The sequence below is a fragment of the Python bivittatus genome, unplaced genomic scaffold, assembly GCF_059951505.1.
Source record: "Python bivittatus isolate LINGU-HERP-01145 unplaced genomic scaffold, Pbiv_v1 ctg000080_np1212, whole genome shotgun sequence".
NCBI lineage: Eukaryota > Metazoa > Chordata > Lepidosauria > Squamata > Pythonidae > Python > Python bivittatus.
Window position 1 is genome coordinate 36,090,642 of NW_028277035.1, and position 26,407 is coordinate 36,117,048.

At 40.3% G+C, this 26,407-nt stretch overlaps 1 protein-coding gene across 2 annotated transcripts; it reads right to left on the reverse strand.

Moving 5' to 3' along the window:
• Positions 1-271: 271 nt before the first annotated feature.
• Positions 272-26,407, reverse strand: LOC103056256 (zinc-binding protein A33-like). 2 transcript variants are annotated; one of them, XM_007434418.4, is made up of 7 exons: positions 26,284-26,407; positions 25,147-25,421; positions 22,546-22,641; positions 11,952-12,185; positions 3,891-3,910; positions 2,346-2,458; positions 272-2,248 (listed from the first exon to the last, which is right to left on the reverse strand). In XM_007434418.4, exons 2-7 carry the CDS (start codon positions 25,417-25,419, stop codon positions 1,701-1,703), a joined length of 1,284 nt encoding a protein of 427 aa, XP_007434480.1. In that variant the 5' UTR covers positions 25,420-25,421; positions 26,284-26,407; the 3' UTR covers positions 272-1,700. The 2 variants fall into 2 exon arrangements, with proteins under 2 accessions (XP_007434480.1, XP_025026424.1); XM_025170656.2 differs by lacking the exon at positions 26,284-26,407 and adding an exon at positions 26,027-26,277.

Below are 26,407 nucleotides of genomic sequence, written 5' to 3' on the forward strand. Positions count from 1 at the left end.
TAACATCATCAGTGCACCAGGTGCATCATCAGTGACTAGGTAACAGTGTTCAGGTAACAGTCAGGTACTGAACAGTGTAACCTAGTCAGGTAAACTGTGTTACCTAGTCAGGTAATGAAGCATCTGAAAACAAATAACCAAACTCAGAGCGCACCAAGGACTCCACCTGTTAAAACGTTCTACTGGCAGACACTGCCCTCCTCTGGCACATTAAGGAACTACACCAAAACAGAAAGGAAGAAAAAAAAATCAAGAAAAGAAATTCCACTCCTCCTATGAATAGATTATTTAATGTCAACACTAGACAAAAAACTGATTTGTCAAATTTCTTTCCTATTGCACCAAGTGGTAGAAATATGGAGAGTATGAAGTGGAAAGTTTCTGAACAATAGGCAGAAATAAGCATTCGTTTTTGTTTTAATGTGTCATAGCAAACAGTACATTTGGCTTTATGGTAAGGAAAACAAACAGCTCGTTGTACAGATACTAGAAGTAGCCTCTTACACATCGCTGGCAGATACTGAGCTATCCCTGAAGTTTCATCTGATAGCCTAAAATTGCATCTATCAACAGCCCCAAAGTGCTGCAGAGCTGGTCTCCATTCCCTAATACAGCAACCCTCTCATGCAATTTGCTATGGTTATTACCAAAATCAGTTTGTGCTGTTATTCTGAATCATATGTTGAAGAAGTACGAGCTGACTTGTCTACTTCCAGTTTACAGTCCTCCATAAATTGTTCTTGTTTTCATGTCAATAAAACACACATACACAAAATGCTCGTTTTCAAAAAGGGGCTTTTCTACTATTATATTTTAAAATAAAATAAAAATGCCTCCTTTTTTGACTTGAGAACTATACTGCAAAATTGGGAAAAATATTCCTCTGCACTATAAACTGTCCTTCAGTCTTGGATCTGTGAATCTGGTAGGCTCCTTTAAAGATGTGGCACCAATCTAATTTTCCTTAGCATCTTAGTCCTGCATCAAGGGAAAGGCTTCTCCCGGTCTCTTTCACTGACTGAATCTCCTCAGAATCCAGGACAAGGCGTTATGCTCTTATTCCTGCTGGTGTTATGTCCGTTGTGTAATTCATGGGTTGTTTAAAGCATTTTAAAGAACAGTTTCTTCTCCTTCACGCTCTCTCTTTAAATTCAGCTTCCTTTTGTTCTTAACTCAGGATACAAGTGAAAATTAACAGCACTTTTGGATGGCTGAGTCTCACTGATGAGGAATTTTTTCTTCAAGCAGATGGAGAAACTAACCAGGTAAAGTACAAAGCCTATGTATGTGTAGGAAATATATTTACACCTGGAAAAAGTGATAATAGGAAGTAGAAACTTAAACCTATCATTTTCTTCTAATATATTAGAATATAGACAAGATCTTTTGCTTCAGTATTTGCTAGGTTGAACCTTAACTGAATGATAATGATCCTATTATATTAAAAAAAGAAGAAGACCCACCTTAGAAAAGACAATCAGGGACCACTTTAAATAGAAATGGTCAACAAACCTTCATTTTCCATTATAGTTGGCTGGAATCTATATTACAAATATAAAGGGTTGAAATCTCAAGAAACATCTTTCAGTGGCAGTAGAGGGGGACAGAGAAACAAGACCTTAACAATGGCAAAGGCAGAGAGAAACAAAAGGGACCCCCTCGGGTTCCACCAAATTCTGTGAAACAAGGAGAAGGAGATTCTACAGCCTGAGAGGGTGGCAGATCCTCATGGGCTCGGCATTCTTCTCACCATGACTAAAGCCAGTACTGAAGAAAGGGTAGAATCTGCTAGCCCATAACTGGTGGAAAGTAAAGAGAAGTGACATCTCCTCAGCATCATAGAAAGTCACCGTTTTGGCCTTGCAGTCCAATAACACACCCACTTTCCGCAGCAAGTGCTGGGGCTTCAAACGTACCCAGGGAGTCGCTGCAGCCCAATACTGGGCATTGCTCCACAGCCTTATAGTCCAATAGCCATTATCTGGACACAGCCGGACTCTTGCTGTCCGGTCCACATTGTCTGCAGCCACTCCCAATTCCCACTTGGTCTTGTTGCCCACCCAGACTTCCCAGTAATGCCGCCCGCTTTCAAAGGACTCGGTAGCCAACACATTCACACTCTGCACGAAACGTCTGGGGCTTCTAGGTACTCTCTGAGGTGTCTCTCTCTCTGTCACTGAAGTCAGATCTTTGGAGAGGATGAGGTTGGGGTGGGCCGATTCTGGATCCAGGGTCAGAGCAGTAGGAGCTACGGGAACAGTGAACAGAATTAAGTTAGGCCTCTGCTATTTAGGATCTCTATTCTATCTTTTTATCCCAAGTTTCCTTCAAACAGGGAAACACACCTGGGCTGATGGACTTCAGCATCTTTCGCCAAAATATATACTGCAAGGGCCCATCCTGCAGCTCCTTGTGCTGCTTTAGATCCAAGGTCAAAGTTGCTAGATGCACTGCTGGTCTGGAACAGAAAGAAAGTTAGTTAAGCAAAACAAAGTACAGACATCAGGATATTCCTACCTTATCAAGTAAATTGTCTCCAACCCCAAAGCTTTCCAGTCAATTCACCTAGACGCTCTGCAGTATGTTTATTGAGCACAAAACGCTCAACACTTTTGTGCAGCAAATTATTGTGTTTCCAATTTTATAAAGAGGTGGCAGTAAAACTGTTATAAAGTGGCTCAGCCATATCCATTTGGTGAATCCACGTAACAGATGGAAGTATGTTCAAATTACGGCGGGGAGCAGGATGTAGAGGTGTTTTTTATTAAATCCATCAACCCTACCACTTCTCAAAGATCAGGAAACCATGCAGCCCTTTATTGCCTTCTGAAAGCAACAGCTAAGGGGAGAGAGCATGGCCTCTCCCTTCTAATTCCAGTGCTAGACCGTGCAACTCATCAACGCCTGTGAGTGCAGACGTTTTAAGAATGAAGCATCGTTGAAAAATGGCAAAATTCCCACGATGTCTGTTCAGCTTAAATCAGAGGGCAAGTTTCTGACCTGGGCAGTCTGCTGCCTTTTCTCAGTCTAAGTGGTTTATTGGCCCAGTCTGGTAGGCCAGAAGAAAGTCACGAGCATCATGCAGGAAGCTAGTTTTCAGACAAACAGAAACACGCACAGTAACAGTGTATAAATGGAGTTAATACAAGCATAAGCCAAATGCTATTAACAAATTAATTTTAAACTCTTGACTCCAACAGAAACCTTAAGCCATTTCCTTATGTGTAAAAATGTCCCCATAGCAGAGTGAAGGAGAATTGCCCAAGCAATTTTCCCTGTCACCAGTTAACATGAAGGAAATGGATGCCACATCTCCAATTTAGCCATTAGAACAACTTGGTAGAGTCATAATAAAACAGAATAATGAGATACATATAGGAATCCAACAGGAGCTCAATAAGCATGGTGGGTGGGTGTGCATGTGCGCGCGTGTATTTCCTGCCTACCCGGGAGAAGCTGAAAAGCTCTCCAGGATCAGCATAGAAAAGCAAAAACAGATTAACTGAGCTCATGTTGGAACTGATGGCCTGCAAATCTGGCACGCTAACCTCCAGCCCATTTAGACTGCTAATCACTTCTGGGGGACTACAAGGGGGACTAAAATAGCTCAACCATTTCACAAAAGCCCCTTTTCAGTTGCTGTAGCTTTCCCTCCCAATTCGGAGCCCAGTACATCTGTGCAACCGTGTCCAGCATTCACAGGATACAGATCTACTCATATGTCCTTGGGCAGTTCTTTGGCTCCCTCCAAACTGATAAGTTTCAGTGCTTTGAACGCTAAGGTGATGATACCCCATTGTCCACCCTGCTGAAAATATTCCCTTGGACCAGAGCAGGTGAGAAAAGAACAACATGTGAAGGAGCTTTTTTCTTCTTTTCCAAACACATACCTGACAGCCACAGTTTCCACCTGCAAAAAGCAGCAGAGAAAATTAAGGAACACCTCACTTAATTTGTATGGAACAGCTTCAGTAGATCCTACTGTCTTCTGTCCTGAAGGACAATCAATTAAATGAACATTAAACACAATTCCAAAGGGGAAGCTAATTGCTGAAGAACTATATTCTGGAGATGGTAAATACACGTTTCTGTAAATGAATGAGATGCGATAGGTAAGCTTTCAGTCCCTCATTATCCAAGACATATAATTTTTTGGGTCTTTCTAGGCCCTTGGCTCTGAAGCCAGAAACCTGTACTACATCACCAGCAAAGCAACAGAACTTTGTCCCTATCTGTATATTTAATTTTAAACTACATTGGAACCAATCGTAAATACAAAGGTAAGAAATAAAGTTTATTGTACTTTTGCTGATTTGGGGAAACGTGGTAAGGGGAATTATGGAATGTTTTATATGATTATGAAGTTAAAGGTTGGTCATTGTGGTAAAAGTATTATTTGATGAAAGCAAAACATGCAGGGGAAGAAACAGAGCACTTAATGAATGGTTCAACACTAAGCAGGCTTAAGACAAGGATGTTTCAAATGCCCTTGGTTGTTTAACGTAATCACTGACAAATAGGTAAAGAATGCTTGTGGTAACATTAGAGGTGTACTGGTGTAGACATGAACAGATGTGCTCCTTTGTATGCAGACGCTGTGTTGTTGGCTGAGAAATCAAATGATTTGTAGTGAATATCAGATTGTATGGTGTAATGAGTTGTATGGTTCTGAAAATTAATGCATCAAAGACTAAAACAGTTTTATTGGACAGAGAAAGCAGAATGAATGATTGTAAATTATGCACAAATTTTGGGGGGGGGAACCCCACCCTAGAGCAAGTAGATGAATTTGTTAGTTGGTAGAATGTGGAACTGGATTAATTTTAGGATGTGAAAATGGGGGCAGAAAGATAGTAGATAATATGCGATCTATTGTGAGGAATGAAAGTTAATCAAAACAAATAAAAAAGGCTGTGCATAAGAGCAAGTGTCTGCCTACTTTGTTATACAGTGGGGCAAAAAAGTATTTAGTCAGCCACCAATTGTGCAAGTTCTCCCACTTAAAAAGATGAGAGAGGCCTGTAATTTTCATCATAGGTATACCTCAACTATGAGAGACAAAATGGGGAAAAAAATCCAGAAAATCACATTGTCTGATTTTTAAAGAATTTATTTGCAAATCATGGTGGAAAATAAGTATTTGGTCACCTACAAACAAGCAAGATGTCTGGCTCTCACAGACCTGTAACTACTTCTTTAAGAGGCTCCTCTGTCCTCCACTCGTTACCTGTAGTAATGGCACCTGTTTGACCTTGTTATCAGTATAAAAGACACCTGTCCACAACCTCAAACAGTCACACTCCAAACTTCACTATGGCCAAGACCAAAGAGCTGTTGAAGGACACCAGAAACAAAATTGTAGACCTGCACCAGGCTGGGAAGACTGAATCTGCAATAGGCAAGCAGCTTGGTGTGAAGAAATCAACTGTGGGAGCAATAATTAGAAAATGGAAGACATACAAGACCACTGATAATCTCCCTTGATCTGGGGCTCCATGCAAGATCTCACCCTGTGGGGTCAAAATGATCACAAGAACGGTGAGCAAAAATCCCAGAACCACATGGGGGGACCTAGTGAATGACCTGCAGAGAGCTGAGACCAAAGTAACAAAGGCTACCATCAGTAACACACTACGCTGCCAGGGACTCAAATCCTACAGGGCCAGACATGTCCCCCTGCTTAAGCCAGTACATGTCCGGGCCTGTCTGAAGTTTGCTAGAGAGCATTTGGATGATCCAGAAGAGGATTGGGAGAATGTCATATGGTCACATGAAACCAAAGTAGAACATTTTGGTCTAAACTCAACTTGTCGTGTTTGGAGGAGAGAAAATGCTGAGTTGCATCCAAAGAACACCATACCTACTGTGAAGCATGGGGGTGGAAACATCATGCTTTGGGGCTGTTTTTCTGCAAAGGGACCAGGACGACTGATCCGTGTAAAGGAAAGAATGAATGGGGCCATGTATTGTGAGATTTTGAGTGAACACCTCCTTCCATCAGCAAGGGCATTGAAGATGAAACGTGGCTGGGTCTTTCAGCATGACAATGATCCCAAACACACTGCCCAGGCAACGAAGGAGTGGCTTCATAAGAAGCATTTCAAGGTCCTGGAGTGGCCTAGCCAGTCTCCAGATCTCAACCCCATGGAAAACCTTTGGAGGGAGTTGAAAGTCCGTGTTGCCCAGCGACAGCCCCAAAACATCACTGCTCTAGAGGAGATCTGCATGGAGGAATGGGCCAAAATACCAGCAACAGTGTGTGAAAACCTTGTGAAGACTTACAGAAAACATTTGACCTCTGTCATTGCCAACAAAGGATATATAACAAAGTATTGAGATGAACTTTTGATATTGACCAAATACTTATTTCCCACCATGATTTGCAAATAAATTCTTTAAAAATCAGACAATGTGATTTTCTGGATTTTTCCCCCCATTTTGTCTCTCATAGTTGAGGTATACCTATGATGAAAATTACAGGCCTCTCTCATCTTTTTAAGTGGGAGAACTTGCACAATTGGTGGCTGACTAAATACTTTTTTGCCCCACTGTATTTCCTTTTATTTCCTCTTTTTCTAAGCTATGCCTTTAATTTATATATTTTATTAGTTCTTATTCCTTTTCTGCCCTTTGCGTGTTGCTTATCCTGAAAGGGAACAGCATAATAGGTAGGTAAGGTATGTTTATATAAATTATAACCCATCTTTTAGCTCCAAGATGGATTGCCAACAAGGCAGCTTACACTAAATTTTACAAATATATATATTCAGCAAAATGAAAAGTTTGATGATGAAGGAAAAAATGATATCTGTTTTCTAATGCATTTTGTAAGGAGCTCTGTCTTTAAAGTAGATTCCTACCCTCACATTTAGAGGAATGCACATAGTAAGCCATTTTGTAAAGCTAAGTAGGTCTGTTTCTGAGAGCCTGAATTGAAGACTGTCTGGGAACTTCACTAAATCCATCTAATCCATTGGGGGGGGGGAATGAGATAAATATAGTTTTTTAGTAATCATTAACCGTCTCCTTTCTTCCTGTTTTTCCACTGAACTGCTTTTATTAGTGATTGTTCAAGGAATTGCTAGAAAGACGACATTTTTTAGGACAACATCCTAAACTGGAAGAAAGGTTACAAATGTCTTACTCTAGAATGTGGATGTCACAATTTACCTTGAGGACAAAGGGTCTGTCAGGCTTACACAGATAATTTGGGAAAATCCTAGATTAACTCATAAAGCAATAATTCTGAAAATACCTGGAAAATGATGCAGTAAGCATGGATTTGTCAATAGCCTTTCCAGATTATTCTTAACTATTTTTTAAATTAGGTCGCTCCCTTTAGTAAAATTATGAGAATTCTGTAGATGTATCTTGATTTCAGCAAAGCATTTAACCAAGTGCCCATGATATTCAGATTAGCAAACTAGTTTAGTGTGGGCTGGATGACATGACAATTAAGTGGATATTTAATTAGCTCAAAAACTGTACTTAACAAATACTCATCCATGGTTCCTCATCAAACTGGTGCATTTCTAGGTCCCATAATCTTCAACATTTTTATTAATGGATAAACAGATGACAGGAATGTTTTTTATAATATTTGCAGGTGGCAAAAACTGATGGAACAGCTAGAAGAGATAAATAAAACTCAAAACAATCTTGATGGATTAAGAGAAATGGGCTGAAAGTAATTGAACAGGAAAGAGAAATCAAATCCACAAACAGAGCATGGGGGACAGATAAGTTGAGATTAGTACTTGGGGAAATAATATTGGAATAATACTTGATATGGTTGCAAAAAGAGAAAATTGTGAGCTGTATTACCAAAAATAGTTGCTAAATGATGGGCTGCAACCTTTTATTTTATTTTTATTTATTTTTCAAATTTACATATGGTGCCCATCTCACTATACAATTTATTTATGCCACATTGGCCAGTTCCAACCTAAATACTGCATCTGGTTCTGGTACCACACTTCATAAGAAGGATTCAGACGAAGAGGAATAGGTTCAGAGGAGGGTGGTGAAGGTCATCCTGGGACTAAAAACTAGTCCTACGACGAGGCTGAAGAAACTGGGAAAGTTTAACTGCAGGAAGAGCAAAAAGACAGAGGGGAAGATGTAACTGCGCTCTTCAAGTCCCTCAAAAGGCAAGCTCTATCATTCCAGAGGGCAGGAAGTAGAATAATGGATTTAGGAAGGAAAATTCTGGTTGGATGCTGAAAAAGCTTCTTAACAATGCAATCAGCTCAACAGTGGGACCTATTACCCAGAGAAGCAGTGGGTCCCCTTCCTTGGATGTTTGCAAGCAGAAGCTGGACTGTGATGCATCGGGGGTGCTTTAATTTAGATGCCTGTACTGAGGGCATATATGGCCCATTTCAAGGTATGATTCTATCATTTAACCAGGTGCTAGGGTTAGTTCAGGCTCTTGGGAGTCCAAGAATAGCCTCCATTGGCACAGAAGACGATTGTTTTGTTTTTAATGTGAGACTACCTACAGGCAACAGAACTTAAGAACTTGCCTTACTGTGCTTGGATTCTTACACTGCACAACACTATAACTTGGTTTAATGTAACATATGAATGTTTTATGAATCCATGGCTCATGGCTCAATATTATGCATGTATTGGGCCATTGCAGCTGGTTCAATAATCCAGTTAAGAGGGCGGAGCTGGCGTCGCGGCGATACGGCGGGCGATCCTGGGTTCCCAGGATGGCAGCCGATATCTCCTCGCCCGGACGGTCCCGATGGACCTAAGCCGTCCCGTAGAGATGGCGAACGCAAAGGGCGCGTCCCGCGGATCTCAGGGACGCCGCAAGTCCCAGATCGATCCGGGGAGAAGCTCTTGAAGCCGGTGGAGGAGAGGCAGCCAAAAATGGCTGCGAAAGCCGGGACAGCTCCAAAGGAAGATGGAAGAGAAGGGTGTCAACTGGGTGAGATGGACTTTTACTATTCAACTATTCTTAGAGAACACCTTAAGTAACTTAAAGAGATTTTTAAAAGTGAAGAAAAGTGGATTAAGCGGCGAGATTGAACCCTATTAAAAAAAAGAAGGGGGAGAAAATTTTTCTTTTCAACTTTCCCTTTTTAGTGGAATTGACAAGATGTTTTTCTTTTAAAAAAAAATATATTTTTAACTGGATTGGCTTTCTCTTTTTAATACTCAATAACTTTTTATTTTAAGCCTTTTTTTTTTACTAAGATTTTTTTATTGTTATAAGAAATTTATATCTTTTTGACTTTGAAATGGGGAAAGTGGAGTTAAGAGAAAGTAAATGAAAGAAAGTTGCACTGCCATTTAGAGGCGCGAATTAGTGCTTTTTTTTTTCATTGTGACGCACGCTCAAAGACCCTGTGCTTTCTAAAAAGATAGTGGGATGTGCATGTTTATACAGGTGCCATCCGTAACTATAAACAAGAAAGTGGAGTTGAAAGCGACTTTGAAAACATTAAGATGGAAAGTTTGAGCCAGTCACAAGAGCCTTGATTAGTGGCAGTAGCTCTTTTTTCTGCTAGAAGCTCTGCTTTGCTTTCTATTCCCCCCCCAGATGGATTTTTTTTTTTAAAGAGGCTTAGCCTTTTCCTTCTTTTCCTTTTCTTTTTATTTTTCCTTCTTTTTTTTTTTCTCTCCTTTTGCTTCTTTTTTTCTCTTATTTTTGGCAAGAACAAAGATAAAGAATCCTTTGACTCAATGAAGGTTTATCAAGATAATAGACTATATGAGAAACACAATGCAGAAAAAGATCTTTAAACTATTGAGGATGACTATAAAAAATTGGAAGAAGAGCTGCAGAAATTCTCAAAAAAAAAAAAAAAAAGAAAAAAGATATTAAAGCTAAAATGGACTTAATTAAACATAAAACGGGATCATTGGAAAAGGAAGAAATAGTACAAGAAATCAGAAACATTAAACGGAATTATTGTGAGGCCTATAAACTGAGAATTAAAAGGGTTAATCAACTGATAAATGAAGAGAGACAGATTTGTTCTTGGCACTGAGGGTGAGAAAAAGATTATACAAGATTATAATGGAAAATCGTACTAAGAGAATGTACAAAAAGAAGAAGTAAAACAATATTGAAAGAAACTATTGCAGATGTTTAAAGAGAAAATCAGGGGAATACAACAATGATGGAACTGACAGAAGCTTCCAAAAGCAGAATGTTCAAAAGGACACTTATTATTGCTTTCTCTTATCCAATAATATAGAAAAAGGAATGAACAGCCAGATATTTTGGGACATTGAATGAAAAGGGTGAACTCAAAATTATGCAAGCGCTGGAATAAAGTATAAATCTGAGATATATAGTTAAAAATTGTATAACATGTAGTGAAATCTGGTTAGAACTGTAATTTGGTTAGAATTGTAATTGATACTGTAACTGATATTGGTTAGAATTGTAACTCTTAAGAATTGGAAAAATTAAAAAGTACTTATGCAGGAGGAAGTTATTCAAAATTATGGAATGTGCAGAGATGAGTTAAATTGAGATTTGAAATTAGAGTAAGAAGATAAGCAAATTTTATATGACACGGGATTTGTTTTTATTAATGATTAGATGAGAAAATATAGTAATGTAATAGATTAGGAAATTTTATAATAGAAATTTGATATTAATTATTATATATATACACATATAATAGATAGATGGAGATGTATTACTAATCCTATTGAAAGTTAAAATTTTTTGTAATATATGATTTTATAGATTAGCTATGAATGATTAATAATTGTTAATTGATAAGTATACAAGTATATTTTTGAATAGATGATATGAGAATTTAAGATTATGAAAGGGGCACCAACGAGTTTAACTGGTTGACACACGGTATAAAATGGAAGATGCTTTTTTATGCCTTTTTATGTTTTTGTTTGTTTATGTTTGTTTTGTGTTTGTTGTAAAAATAAAAAAAACATTAAAAAAAAAAATAATCCAGTTAAAACAAACCATGGTTTACTGCAGTGTGTACATTTAGTGCTAGACCACTGCTTTGTGGTGGCTAGCAGAAGCTCTCCAGGTTTTCAGAGAGGAGCCTTTCTCAATTCTATGGGATGGGAGGGGCTGAACTTGAGATGTTTTCAATGCAATGCCCATGCTCCACCACTGAACTTCAGCCCTTCCCTTCACCATTAGATTGCTGTAAGAGACTTCTGGGGCTATGCTCTGGCATTTTATCTCCCGCATCAATAGTGATGTTTCCTTGAATAGCATTATTTGACAAAATACAGAGTCAGTAGTCTTTGGGCCCTACAAGACTCAAGGGCTTTGTATTGTAGAGTTTGCAGTACATTTCTCAAGACAGACAACTTCCCACAAGATCTATGGCAGAGGGAGATTCAGCCGTTCACTTAACAATCCTGCCACAGTAGTCATAGCAACTTACTGTAATGTAAAAAGATCACATTAAACCACCGGTTATCATTCCGTGTTACAGAAATGGAAGTGAAAAGAGCAAGCTCTTCCCACTGGGGAGGAGGGAGAGAATGTCAGCTGAAGTTTGCCTTGTCATGTTTGTCAAGAGTGCAAGAAATGGGAAGGAGGGAGGGAGGTGTTCTCATTACTCACCCCTGTGAAAATGGGAAGGGATGGGAGGACAGATAGAGATATAGCTGCCATTAGAAAGCCAAACAAAAATTCTCCTCCTCTGGCAGCATGCTGCAAAATGTCAAGTCTAGTAATGGACAAGACAATAAAACTTGTGATCAATAAAGGCAAACATTTTCAGATTGTAAATTAATATATGGGGACTTCTTGGAGCTTGCATTTCCTCTCACCTAGGAGATGACCCATTCCTCTGAACTGTCCCATGCCCTCTTGGTCTACCACTTTCCCTGCACCTCAGTATGTTTTTGCAGCATGAACGTGACTGAGGAAAGGCTAATTTGGTCTGGATTCCATCTCCTAAGTCCAGCCCCCATCTCAGTTTAAGTGTAGGAAGTTTCACCTTCAGCACCGATGAACATCCCAGGTTGTTAAGTTTCTGCTGTATCTGCCCCATGTTCTTCTTTAACTCAGAAATCTCTTCTATTAGTTGCACAGAAGTTTTTTCCAGTCTCAACAGACACTGTTCTTCTTCTCTAGCCAGTTCCATCAGCACCCTTCTTTCCTCCTCTTCCAGGATCTGATGAAGATGTTGAAATGCTGCTCGGATCTCCGAGTTCAGTTTGCCAGATGTTTCCTAAACAGAGGTAAAGATCCCAAGAAATAGAAAAAAGGTGTTTGGTTGATACATTCAACAGCTATCTTCTTTGCTTTGCTGTAACAGATATTACAACCCTAAAAGCTTTGTGGGAAGTACATCATCACTTTGTTAAGAGAAGAGCAAAACACGACCCTTTTATTTAAAGCATTCAGTTATCTCCTTAGTGATTTGCACTGCCACAGGGCAGCAGTTGTATCTATGCTACCATTTAAACTGGAATTATCCTGTCTCACTTTTACAGAGAATCTAGATGTTGCAGTCAATTCATTGCACCACAATTTTCCCAAGCTGTCTTTCGGTCTTCTTTCAAACAGACTTGGTAAAGATTTTTCTCATTTAAAGGCAATTATGATGCTATTCTTTTTAGCATGGTCTGGCAAAGCACTACTGAGTCTTTTCAGAGCTATTGCAACTTTAATTTGAAGCTTCTTTTTTGTGACTTATTTCTCTAATTGCTTCCTGTTCAGTGTAATTGCAAGTTTACTTTGTTCCTTGATTGGTCTTTATGTGAACAGTTCCTTTCCCACATGTAATAAGTTATAATGACTTGACTCCTTTTGTTCTTTTTCCCCCTTATCTTTCACTGAAAAATACTGTTATATTTTTACACTAAAAACAGTCCTATCACAACAGGGTATGACGCAAATGCATAATGGCCAACTGCTTATGCAGCAATTAATCAGTAATACTACGACTATGTTAATAGTAAACAAGAGTCAGAAGCTGAACATATGAGTTTTGAGGACAGCAGGTTGGAATGAGCCTTTTCTACTGAATGCTCACAACAGACTTGCCTTTCATTTTCATTAGAGTTTTTCTAATTTAGTGGTATTAAAAATGCATAAACATAAGCCCTCTCTTATCTTTTGTACGCTTGTGAGCATTTTATTTGTCTCTCTCCAATTTTCTGTAAACATGGCAGTCCAGCACTTTTGGGGACCCAATATAGTGACAAAGAAATCTCGTCTAATCACATTATCATTGACCTCCTTTCTCCTCTGCCATTCTATTTCATTGCAGACAAAATTATCAAAACAAATTACACAGTGCTTATATTTAGGGGGACCAAAACAAGCCCCAATGTTCATCTGTCTCATATTATTTGATTTCCTTCTTTCTTTTTAACAGTCCTCTGATGCACACTTAATGCGAGGCTTTCTATAGCGAGTCTCAGTAGGCTCAAAGTGATTAGAGTTAATTTTGAATTCAAATTACTTCTTTTGAAATGAACATTATTTCCTACTTACTACTGTCATTTTAAACTAGCAAAGCTTGTTAAACTAGGCTACCAAAGCCTTTTAAAAATTGCTGATGGATGACAACCTCCACTAAAATCATAGTCATTATATATTTCACAAATTGTGCCAACACACAGTTCATCCATTTTCCTTCTGCTCGATACATCCTGCTTCAGGTAGGGAATCTTAATTTCCTATGACCATATCCTGTAATTGCTAGGGCAAGACAATCCACTTATGTCTTTTTGTGATCGTGCATTGTCACCTGTGGCGATTTCTAGTAGCAAAATATAGTGACCTTTATGCAAACATGAAAAAAATTGATCTGGAAAAGGAAACTAGCCAACAAATCTCTTGCATCCAGCTCCATGGAACCATTCTGCACTACAAGTGCAGCTACGTTTTATCATTTTAACTTATGGTAAATATAAAGCAAACAAAAGAGAAAAAGTGATCATTAATGCAATAGTGCTGGGCAGTGCTTTGGGTTCAAAGGGAAAAATGTGTTTCAGAGTGCATAAAGGCCCTCGGGTAGCACTTGCCTGCAACTTCTGCCAGATTCACACAACTGCAGTCCTATGCAGGTGACCCTGGTCGTTCACAAGGGCTCCATTTCAACATAAAATCATTGATAAAGAATCCTGTCTGTGGGAACTGGGGTGTTCAGTTCTAGACCTTCTTCCTCCCATACAGCTTACCTGCACAATGTATACTTTCTTCCCCTTGCTTGGCTGTGATGGATTTTGTTGGGTTTGTCAAGTTCAGAGGCTTCATGGAAGTTGGCCCCCTGACTTTCTCAGCTGGAAACAGAGGGAGTTGCCCCACTCATGCCACCTGACTCATGGTGGCTTCTCTGCCCTGTGCAACTCTTTCATGGTATGTGAGAATGACCTTGGGAGACAGGAGGAAGAGCCACAGACTAGACAATGGTCAGACAAGTGGCACCTGAGTCCACAGAAGGAATGGCAAATGTCTCAGAGGGGACCTTCCCTAGTTTTTTGGACTGTAAAGACTAGCGGGGAGAGATGTACTTTCAGACTTGCAGGATTCTGTTACTGTAACCTTACAATAAAGTTAGAGCTAGTACTTCTGGGTGTGCTTTTTGTCTGGACTACCTTGCAAGGCTGACATCATTGCAGTGGATGGGCCTCCTGATCATGCTGTGGGTGCTTCTGCAGACTCTTGCACTTTGCCCCAGTGACTTTCTGATGCAGGAGTAATCCTTTCCTCTGAAGCCTCCAATCATCATCCTGGCCACACTGTCATTGGAACAAGCCACAACAAGTCTGAAGGCAGTGGCACTATCGGGAGGCCCTTCACTGAGATCATGAAAGAACCACAAGGAGCAGAGAAGTCAATGTGAGGTATGTGGCTTGACCAGGGCATCTCCCTCCAGTGCCAGATGACCAAGTCATGCTGAAGAAGATGGCCATGAAAAAGCCAATGAAACTTCATGACCAGGCTTCTCTGCTGAGATCTGCCATGACTGAGCTTTCCATTTCCAAGTTCCATGACTGAACAAGAAAGAGCAATTACATGGTGCAGACCATCTAACCCTAACTTTTAGAAAATATACTTGATGCATCTGCAAGAAACAAGACAAAAACTGCAAATGTGTGAGGTCTAACCTCTATCATATGTGAAACCCCAGATGACAAAGCCCACTGGTACTTCTGGAGTAAATCCCATAAAACTAAATGAGTCTACTTATGAATAAGCTTCTGACATGAATAAGATTATGGTAAAAAAATCATTAAAAATTATTAACAGGAAAAGAGAAATCAGATATTTTATTTTTAAAAAAAATCTAAGTAATACAACACTCTATTCTGTTTCTAACGAAATCATGCCCGTCCCATTTCTGCTGCCAACATGGCCAAATACACCATGTTGGGAAGGCTGTTAACAGAACTCCCATCAAAAGTCTTTAATTTCAATTTCCCAGCAACAGGTCTCTATTTAATTGAACACATTCATATCATTTTAGTTTTTTTTATTGAACTTCTATATGGGAACCAGGCAGATGATGCTGTCACAGCACTGATCTAGAGCCTGGAAGCTGTGAGGGTCTGGACGGGGAGGAACCAACTTCAACTCAACCCTGGCAAGACAGAGTGGCTTTGTGTTTTTGACCCCCGAGGGTCTTTGATTCTGGACAGAGTTGCACTTGGTGCGCAATTTGGGGATCCTCCTGGACTCACAGCTATTGCTCAATGAGCAGGTGGCAGCTGTGACTGTTGGGGGCGGGGTTGCCCAGATTTGTTTTGTGCTTTAATTGCACCCTTTCCTGGACCAGGAGACCTTGCTCATGGTCACTCACACTTTGATATCTTCCCATTTGGATTACTGAATTGCGCTCTACATGGGGCTGCCCTTGAAGACCATCCCAAAGTTACAACTGGTCCAGAATGCAGTGGCACATGCAGTGTTGGACGTTCGTAGGTTCACCCGTATTACACCTGTTTTGCAAACTACACTGGCTCTGAGTTTTTTTCAGGGTGCAATTCAAGGTACTAGCTATTACCTTTCAAGCCCAACATGGCATGGGATCAGGTTATCTGTGGGACTGCCTCTCCCTGAGATCTGCCCGTCCCACCAGAGCGGATAGGGTAGGTATACTCCAGGTCCCTTCCTTTACACATTCCCATCTTGTGGGTCCTTGAAAGCGTGCCTTTTCCATTGCAGCACCCACCCTACGGAACACTCTTCCCCCCGAGATCCGACCAGCTCCTCCCCTTCTATCCTTCCAGAGAGCACTTAAAACCTGGCTCTTCCCTCAGGCGTTGAGACATGGCGAGGTCAGGGTGGGATGAGAATGTGAGTTGCATCAGGGGAGCGTGACTGACTGTGGCACCACTTTTTCTGTTTTTATTGCTGTTGGTTTTATATTGTTATAAAATTATATTGTTTTACTGGTTGTAAGCTGCACAGGGTTGTTTTAAAAGGGGTGGCTATACAAATGTTTTAAATACACAAAGAAGCAAACCAACCATTTTGCTTACACATCCATTATGCAAATTCAATTCTGTCACAGTTTGGATTGGATTTTGCATTTTAAAAAAATGTTTAGAGATGTTCCTTGAAACCACCTAGTATATTTATCACATTGATTCAACAATTTTTAAAATCACTGCTTCCTCAGCGGTAGCTGTACTAGTTTGTACTGAAACCAAAGAATGAAGAGCTAACAGACTGATTACAGAAGAAACTTTCATGAACTTAAATCTAATGCTTCTGAGACCTGCATGCTTCCAACCTTTACCCATATAAATTTTGTTGAAGGTGGATTAGATGTACTGTTTCCCTGATAAGCTGTAAGACTGTTATTACTTATCATGTTCCTTCACCTTGTTGACACCTCAAGGGTAAATAATAGGCTTTAAGTTTTTTAAAAGCCTATTTAATGATTACTATGGCTGTTCAGTAGAAACCGCATATTAAATATTTCTGACAGGACATCAAGAGGAAAACTAAGATCATTCAGCAAATATCCCTCCCCACTCAGAAGTATATATGCTGGGGTTGGCTGGTTGTTTAAAAAAATAATAATAAAATGTTGTAGTCAAATTTCAGTCCAGAAAGGGCATTCTCAGATGGTGTACAATTTAATATTCTAATACATAATATATCAGAATTAAGAGCATGAGACAAGCAGAGAGTCAGGTTTTTCTATTTCATTTTAATTTTTAAATCATCAATGATTAGTGTATTATCAAGGCAACCAGTATGGCACAGTCATTAAGACGTTGAACTGGGAAGATCCAGGTTCAAGTCTTCATTCAGCACGGAGTTCATGACTCCTGGCCAGTCGTCATCACTCACAGGGTTGTGTTACAGATAAAATGGAGACCCTACATATCTTGCTAGACCTCCCAGAAGAAATGTAGTATATATAGATATCATAATAAACACAAACCAAGCCAACCAATATTTTAGCATTCTGCCTTATTAAACAACAATCCAGCCCCCCCCCCCCCAGCCTAGTTTTCTTGAGGGTAGGACATAAACAATTTGAGAAAGTTCATACAAGCTGAGGCAGTCCTTCAGGTATTTGAGCCCCACCAACCCGTTCAGGGCTGTGGAGTCCTTGGGGTTCTCTGAGCTTGGTTGTTTTCTTGCAAACGTTTTGTTACCTGGCTAGGTAACATCTTCAGTGCTAGAATGGAGTGGGGTTTGCTCTCTGTTTATATACAGTGGCATGCCCTGCCAGTGTTGGTGGGGGTGTTTCCCTGCACCCCCTCTGGTAGCTCCTTGATTAGGTTATTGTTTACTGCTTGATTGTATGTCTGGTGATAATCTGTTTAGATTTGTGGGTAAGAACCAGCACATTTAGCTGGATTTAGAGACATACTGAATGCCAGTGCTGTTAAAAAGGTGGAGTGATGTGATCAGCAAACCACATGTCAGAAAGAATTTCATCACTCCTTAACCGCAGCTTCCAAATATTCTATACGGCAGCCGCACACTGTATTTCAGTGGTCTACATGAGAGGTAATTACAAAATGGATAAAGTAGACAAATATGTCTTCACCAGTGAAGGGCATACTAGTAGAATCTAAACGATGGCATCCTGACCACAACAGCCTCATAACTGCCCAAGTTGAATGCTAAATTCAGAAGCATGCCAAGCTGTAAACTTGATTCTTCAAAAGGTGTCATGATCTACCCCAATTGCACATTAGCTGGTTTAATCCATTTTGTTGTGAGCCTAATCTTGTTAACTTATATCTGATGTATCATTGCATCCAGACACCAATACAGGACATGAATAACCTCCTTGACTCTGGCTGACAAAGAGGGGAAGAGCTGGATATCATCAGCATGACTTTTTCTCATGGCTTCATGGGTATGTTAAAAGCATAGGGCACACAACGGATCCCTGAAGAATCCTTGAGGTTAAGCAGCAGCCCTCGCCCTTCCCCAACACCACATCCAGGGACAGAGAAATTGGACCACGCACTACCATTATGATTGGCATTAGCCAAGCTCTCCTGACTGGAAGCCATGGTCAGGAGGGACAGAGGCAGAACAAGGACTCATTCAAGCTTTTTTGGCACTTGAGGCAGAAAAGCAAACAAGTCTACTTCCCTTCCCCGGGACTAAATATACACTAATTTAAATAATGAACAAATTGCTGCTTTTTCATAACCTCAAAGTGAGTTGCCTGAGCTGACTGTTTCATTGTTCAGCATTTAATACATGTATATGCCACCTTTCCTCCAAGGGTTCAGGTTGCATACATCATCCCTCTTCTTTTATCCTCACAACACTTTTGTGTGGTAGGTCAACCTGAGGGCGGCTAGCACAAAAGCTTTATAGTTGATTAGGGATTTGATCTGAATCTGCCTACCATTACACCGAACTGATTTTCTCTGATCTCTGCCTCTCTTTTTTGATTGGCTCTGTAACCTACATTGAAAGCATTTATCCTTCTTGCCACATATTGGCTATACTGCTTTTACATGGTTCTCCTTGTTCCACTAGGCTAAGTATTTTGGCCAAATCACCATTTCCCATTATTAATTTTAAGAACTGGGCTAATTCTTGAAGTGGTTTTAAACTAAAACCTCCTTTCACACACGGAGGATAACGCAGGCGTATTTGAGGCTTGCCACAGCTCATTTATATCCTTTAGATCAGGTGCCGTCCAGATATTTTAGGTTTCAGATCCTGTTAATCCTGTCAGCATGGTCAATGACAAAGAGTTGTCGAACCGTAAGACAAAATATTAGGGTTAAGTGTTCCTTGATCCTTATTTTCCATTCATCCTTCCTGCAATATAAGGAAAGTAGAGGATGTACATATTGTATCCAGGAGAAAAGTATACACAAACTTTCTGAGTTAATTAGTATAGTTTGTTTTCTTGGAAATATTCAGGTTTTCAGCCTGGAATTCTAAACATCCCTGACAATGGCCTCAGAGTAAACTGTTACATGATGTCTGCTTGAGTGCTGAAGAGTCACAGAACACAATGTACTCTGTAAAAGCATTAGAGGCTCGGATAATAGAGTATACATGCTTGTTTAAGGAGAGAATGGTATCTCTGAAACAGTGCAACACCGTTAAATGATGATGATTATGCTAACACAGGGGTTCTTATACTTTTTCAGGCCTGTTAGTTATAAAAAAACCAACCCAAATTTCCCAGAACTCCTGATCAAGAGGTAAAGCTCTAGTGATAGAAAACTGGCTGAGTCTGAGTGACCTTTTTTGCTTTTGCCCTTATTCTCTCATGGAACCCCATCAAGTTCTTGTGGAGTCAACAACCCCTTGTTTTGCAGGGGTTCAGCAAAACAGTTTGAGAAGCCCTGATCTAACACATCCAGTGTAAGAGCACAAAAGGATTAGACCAGGATTCCCCAAAGTGATCAGTATCAACCCCCAAGTGTCAATGGGACTATCCAAGGGGTTGATATTATTTTTAGTAGTAGTAGTAGTACTATTAATTAGTGTTTATTAAATTATTTTCAAATAATGTTTGGAAGTTGATGAGCTGAAGAGTTTGGGGACCGCTGGATTAGGCACTAAAAGATGCTCTTTTAAGCCCTGGATAACAGCTTCCTAAGATAGTCCTAGCTCCAGACTGGATGTTAGCTGCTTTTAGCTATCTCTAAATCATCTGTCTCCTGTCTAGATCTTGCCTTAACAGCTTCTTATTCTCTAACAATAGTGCTTCTCAACCTCAGCATCTTATAAGATGGGAGTCAGAAGCCTCATAATCAATTAACCATTTTGCTAGTTTGTTTGCTTTGTTTCTGCCATTACAAGAAAGGTGGGGGTGGGGGGGTGGAAGGAGCTAGAAGGTGAACCGTTAGGCCAGGATGGACTGTTATCTGTTTCGCAGCAATGCCCAAGGCCGTACCAGCGTGAGACCAGGAGAGACCCAGTGACATGCACAAGAAGGACTATGGGATGGAAGAGGGGAGGTGAAAGGTGGAAAGGGGGTAAAATTCAATTTGGCGCACGTGGGCTTTTAGTTTCAGCCATGCTCTAGAACTGTACACTTCTGTCTCAATAAATGAACTTTTCTTTGAACCTAAATCGGTTTCAATGGGAGTTGCTTTCGCTGGGAACTGTCACAGTTTCTTACAATGGGTGGACCAACTCCCAGAATTCCCCAGCCAGCATGATAAAGTTGCAGAGTGCTGTAGCAAATGCTCAGCTTGCCAAGACTATCAACATAGTCAGTACTTCTTTTGGTGACATATTTCTCTTCTCTCAACAGTGCAGAGGCCAGTCTTTTGGAAAAATTAATGGAATGCTCTTTCACTCAGCTGTGCATTCCGCCAACTCTTAAAAACTAAGCAAACCACCACGAAAGAAAAACACCAGAAATTCATTAGTGTCCATCATCCTTAAAGTGTTAATTCTGTATACAAATGGGGAAGCATTTACTAAACCAGAAGGTCCACTCATTGATGCAGTCTCGTAAAACTTTCCTCAAACCCATGGCCTGTCATGCTGACAATGAGTTCAAGAAACCCTCACAAATCTGGTGTGAGAAAACAGATGAATTGTATCACTACCCCAACACTAATTTCCAAGCTTTCAATGGTTCTGCTCATCATACTATCACAATGAGCTTAATCACAGCCCAAATTATGGGAGATCCTCCCAAGTAAGCCACCTTGAGCTCTAGAAAAAAGATTGGGGAAATACATGCAATAAATAATAGCTTCAATATACCTCATATCAAACACTGTAGACATAATTTGGAATTGTACTAATGGAATGGGGTGACCCTGCGGAGAAAAGGGACAAGACAAGGAAGTTTTCTCCTTTTCTGCAGTAGCTATACAACCACTGGCAAAACTGTGCTATTCTATGAATCACGAGTGAGAATTCACTGTACAGATCATAAAATCACCTTATATTCCAGCATTCATCTCTAATCCTTTTAAGGCTATTCTGAGTTCCTCAATACTCACAAATTATTCTGCACCTTCTTTGGTTTGAAGATTAAAAAAAAAAACTTCTTTTATAGAGCTATGTTATTAAATTTCAAGAAATGTTAATATTCCATCTGAATTCTTCCCCATTAAAGAGGTGGGTCAATTAGTACACAGAAATTATAATCCAATGTTGAATGAGATAAAGATGATGTATCTCTGAATAAACACATTTTGATTTCTCTCCTATTGTGTATAGTACAACTGAAAATAGCTGCCCATTGGCTGTCAGCCCAGAAAACTTTGTGGCAGAAACGGCTTATGGAAGATGTGGACTTGGCTGTCGGATATTTCTCATTCATCTATGAGCGCGTGCACACACACACAAATAATAAGAACTTTAGAGAGAGTTGAGGAAGTTTGCTCTGCCTTTATCCCATATTATTTACAACACTAAATAGTCTCCATTATCTCAGGGATTGCTTTAGAGGCATTTCTTTCGCAAATATTTTTCAGCAGGAAAACCTTTTACATACAATGTTATGTTTTCTTTTATGATGTTTTCATAAACAAACGTCTGGGTTATTTTGTAATACTTTTGTCTAAGACTTTGGTATGGAACATTCTCTCCTCACCCCTTTTTTCATTATTTGAGATTTTGCTGGTTTTCTTCACAGAAATTACTGTGTGAAATATGACTTCTAAACCTTATGGCACAAAGCAGGAAAAAGATTGGTTTTATGGTGTTAAGCTCCTTCTCCATCTGCGTACTTTCCCCAATAACTCCCCCACTGCTCTGTGCAAAATCTGCAATTAGAGGTATTAATCTTCCATTCTGCTGAGAAGCCTCAGCAGATCAATGATTATCTGGGCAGATGATTAGTTTGCCCTGTGGCAATCCTGAAGCAACCATTATTTATTGACTGCTTTACCTTTTTTGCCTGTATTTTAAGAATAGCATTAGGATGGATGAGTCACACAATGCAAGGAATCCCAGCTTTGGTCTTGTTGACTTGATAAGTCTTTCAAGGCCCAGACCAGGGGCATTTTTTCCTCTTTCATTTATATATTTTCTGCAATTAAGATTGTCTGATCACTTTCAGTCCTTTCTGGCAGGTGGTCAAAATGCCCCACCTCTCCCCAACCCCGAATGTCACCATATCTAGCACCTCAGTCATTTTGCTTCTAGCCCCAAACCAGTAACATTACCACCAAATTCCAGATCTTCTCCTCAGTCACGCGCTTCATTTTCAGCAGTTTCTCATACTTCATCTGGTAGGACTGAAGGAGCTTTTGGAGGTCCATCTAAATACGAATGAATAAACAAATAAAGCGTTTGCCTCAATATGTCTGAACAACTTCCAATTTTGGAGCCAGTACAATAAAGAGTTGCAGTTCCATTAGGAAGAAGTAATTTGTTTTTTTCAGCCTCACTTATCCCATGAAGTTGTTGTTCATTAAAAATCAGATAGCACCTGAATCTCCCTTGACCTTCCTTAGAGAAAAGATATGAAAATAGTGCCATACTGTTGTCTTCTCCTTAAGTTCTTTTTCTTTAACAAAACAACTAACTTCACCACAGGCATCCAGAGGGGTGGGAGGAGTGATAAAACATGCGTAGTGATGTTGTGATACAAACCCTACAGCTTACATGCTTGCATCCAATGCCACGACACAAGTATGAAAGTTCAAGATGTAAATATGAAAGCTCCCATTTGGTCCTGATGATGGATGCCAACATGTAAGTTGCAGAGTTGGCACTGGGCCTAAGAGCTTCACTTTACTTGCTTTGGCACTGTTCCCTAATCAACAATTATTATAGTCTTTTTCATTCACTTGCCAGACCGCCCCCCTCTTGCTTTCTCCACTCACCCCACCTATAAGATAGGTTAAGCTAAGGGACCATGCCTAAAATGCTTTCAGACAAAATGTTGGTTGTGTTCTCATGCGTGGAATTTAGCAATGTTTCCAACACTGTCTTCTTTCATTTGTGACCTCTTTTTCTATCTTTTTTCTTACGTAAAAAATCAATTAGTAAAGAAAGATGGACTAGCTTTTTACTGGCAGCCATTTCCTGTCTATAAGGAAGCATCCTCACAAAGCAATCTTGGTCAATCAGTTGGGATTTTGAATCCCAGGAATACAAGAAACCTAGCCCCAGCTTTTCCTCAGGCATTTTCATCCTAACCTCTGTTTGTCCCAATGGCAGATAAGGATCCTAGAAAAATTCTTGTTCTCCAGTATTGTGCTGGAAAGAACATTACTGTGAGGTGAGGAAAAGGAAATTTAGCAAAGGATTAAAACAGCAAGGAAGTTAAAGATAGGAAAAGAGCTAAATGCAGCAGGGAGAGAAAATATAATTTCTGGGCTCTGCAGAGCCAAATGGTAAACATAATGCATATTGCCAAAGTGAACTGAAAAGGGGCAGGAGAGGATGAAACAAAAATATAAATATCTTGATCCAAAAGTTATCTGACTTTTCTTCAGCAGCTTTATGGTTAAGTACTTGCTAGAAGATACAAGGCATGTTTGCACACAATGGAAAACTAGACTTCTTCAGGGAATGTGTGGCATGTACCTGGACTAAGCTATTACTTAGCTATACCCAAATGGATGTAATCAATTACATTCATTTGGGTATAGCTAAGTAATACCTCTTGATGATTCTGTGATTCATGTATCTATTTATCTTTTCACGTGAATAGCTCTGGCTTGTCTTCTCCAAGCTAACCAAAATGAGAAGCCATGCAAACCAAGAACCATCCATGATGAGCTTGTGAAAGAGGAGGAAACCAGTGATACGGATAAATAAACCACAGAAGGAGTTAACCAAACCATGCCCATAAGAGGAGACATTTATTGGGAGTGATTAAATAATATATATTACCACATTGCTAATTTCTTCAGAATTCCGTATCACCATTATCACACTAAAGAGTTCCAGAACAATTAAATTTAAAAGGTTTGATAAAATGTTTACTATATTGGACATTTTTTTTATTTGCTCAAAACATTTCACTATAGACTTCCTTAAATTTCTTTTGTTGTACTGTCAAAGCCTAAGCAATCCAGAGATTTGTACCAATTTATAAAATGTCCTTTTTCAAACGTGGTTATTTTATTTATTTATCTATTTGATTTATATAGCCACTCACTCGGCACACAACTCAGGGTAGCACACATCACCAACAAACCCATATAAAAACAAAACAGTAAACAAATAATAAAAACAAAACACAAACACATAAGGACATAAAGTGCTGGGAAAAATTCAGCCAACAGGACCATACCACTCCCTGACCCAGTGCCTGGGGATTATACTAGCCTAGCCACTTTCCTCACTCAAAGAAACACCAAGAGCCATAATTAATTCTAAAAAGCAGTCCAGATGGGGAAAACAAGTCATGCTAAAGCATAATTTGTTTAATCATGTTTTACTGTCTTAGCCACTATTCATGGCTTCGCATCAAGCCATAAACCATTGTTTATAACATGTCAGTTCATACAATGTGGTAAAACAAACAAGCTGCATATTGGCTTATTGCAATATTTTTTTTTTGGTGCCTTTGAGTCATAGTTGACTCCTGGCAACTGCCTGGATTAGTCCCTGCAGTTTTCTTGGCAAGGTCACACAGCTGGTTTTGTGCCTAAGGTGGGACTAGAACTTATGGTCTCCTGATTTCTAGCCTGGTGCCTTAACCACAACACCAAACTGGCTCTCTATTGAAATGTGCTGCACACTAAATATGCTATTTGCCAAATGGCCAAGGAAAACAGAAGCAATTCTGATTTCACCACATGGCTACTCACCTGGGATTTCCTTCTGTGCTGTTCAGAGACAGATTTTCGAACTGTCTCCACTACATTAGATACAAGGAAATTGGGATGAAAGGACCGGGAAGGGAACTTCTGCCGACACTGGGGGCAAGTGGCAGTTCCAGAGCAACTATTCCAGTATTTCTGGATACATTCCTTACAAAAATGGTGCATGCATTCCAGCATGACAGGGTTCCTGAAGAGGTCATAGCAGATGGAACAGGTCAATTCTTCTTGAAGGGTCTGCTGCTGGCTCTTGCCAGCCATTTCTGCAAAAACATAAAGGAGGACCTGAGTCCTGATTCTACCCAAACAGATTTTTACAACTGGAACATACTGAGAAAAACATGATTAGCTTGAATTCTTCTTCTAAAAACAAAAAAACAGCCATTGAGCAGGTCTGCGTATCCTTTCCTTTGTACAAAAGCTTCCATCTTTATGCAACTGATGGCATAACAACAAGCATGAGTAAAGTGACCGGTAAAAGCATTTCTTAATACAGAAAAGTAGCAAAGAGAAATGCAGCACTTCATGCTTTTTTTATCAGCAGCCAAAGACACGGGACGTACTTTTACTCAATCTGACGGCCTCCCGATATATTCAATCTTAACCATATTAGATGGGAATAACGTGGGGCTAACAGACCTGGGCTGCAAAAACGCGCACCGCCGCCAGAGGGCAGGGAAGGGTTTTCCGTCTCTCTTTACTGCCCTCTAGCGGCCGCCTGGAAGTTTGCAGCCCAGGTTTGCTCGTCCTAAGCGGCAATCCCGCACTTTGAAAAGGCATCACGTGGGGGGAGCCCGGCGTAACAAGCAGCCTGCTAGGAAAGACGCAGCATCTCAGAGACCACGTTCCCATCTCAACAGCCGCTTGCCTGAGATCCAGCTCCTTGCGAGTTTTCCCCCAAAACGGCGCGACGCGGAGAAAAGTGCCACAAACACCGAGTAGCGGTTCAGACAACAGCCACAACACAAGCGGGTCCCTAAAGTGCTCCTCCGAACCGGCCCGCGGACCTACAAGGGCTGGGCGAAGGGGGATTCCCCCCCCCCCGGGCCTTGCTCACTACAGGCCAAGGGCTACCGCCCTTTCTCCTCAGCAATGCCTGCGTCGTCGCCCATCGCTTTTACTAACCCGCCACGCTGCGCCTTCGCCGAGGGACTCTGGTTCAAAGTCCCCAACTTTGACTGTAAACTGGACCCAGCCCGATTGAGCGGCGGCCCTTTACACCAATCGGGGCAGTCCCCGACGGCCGATC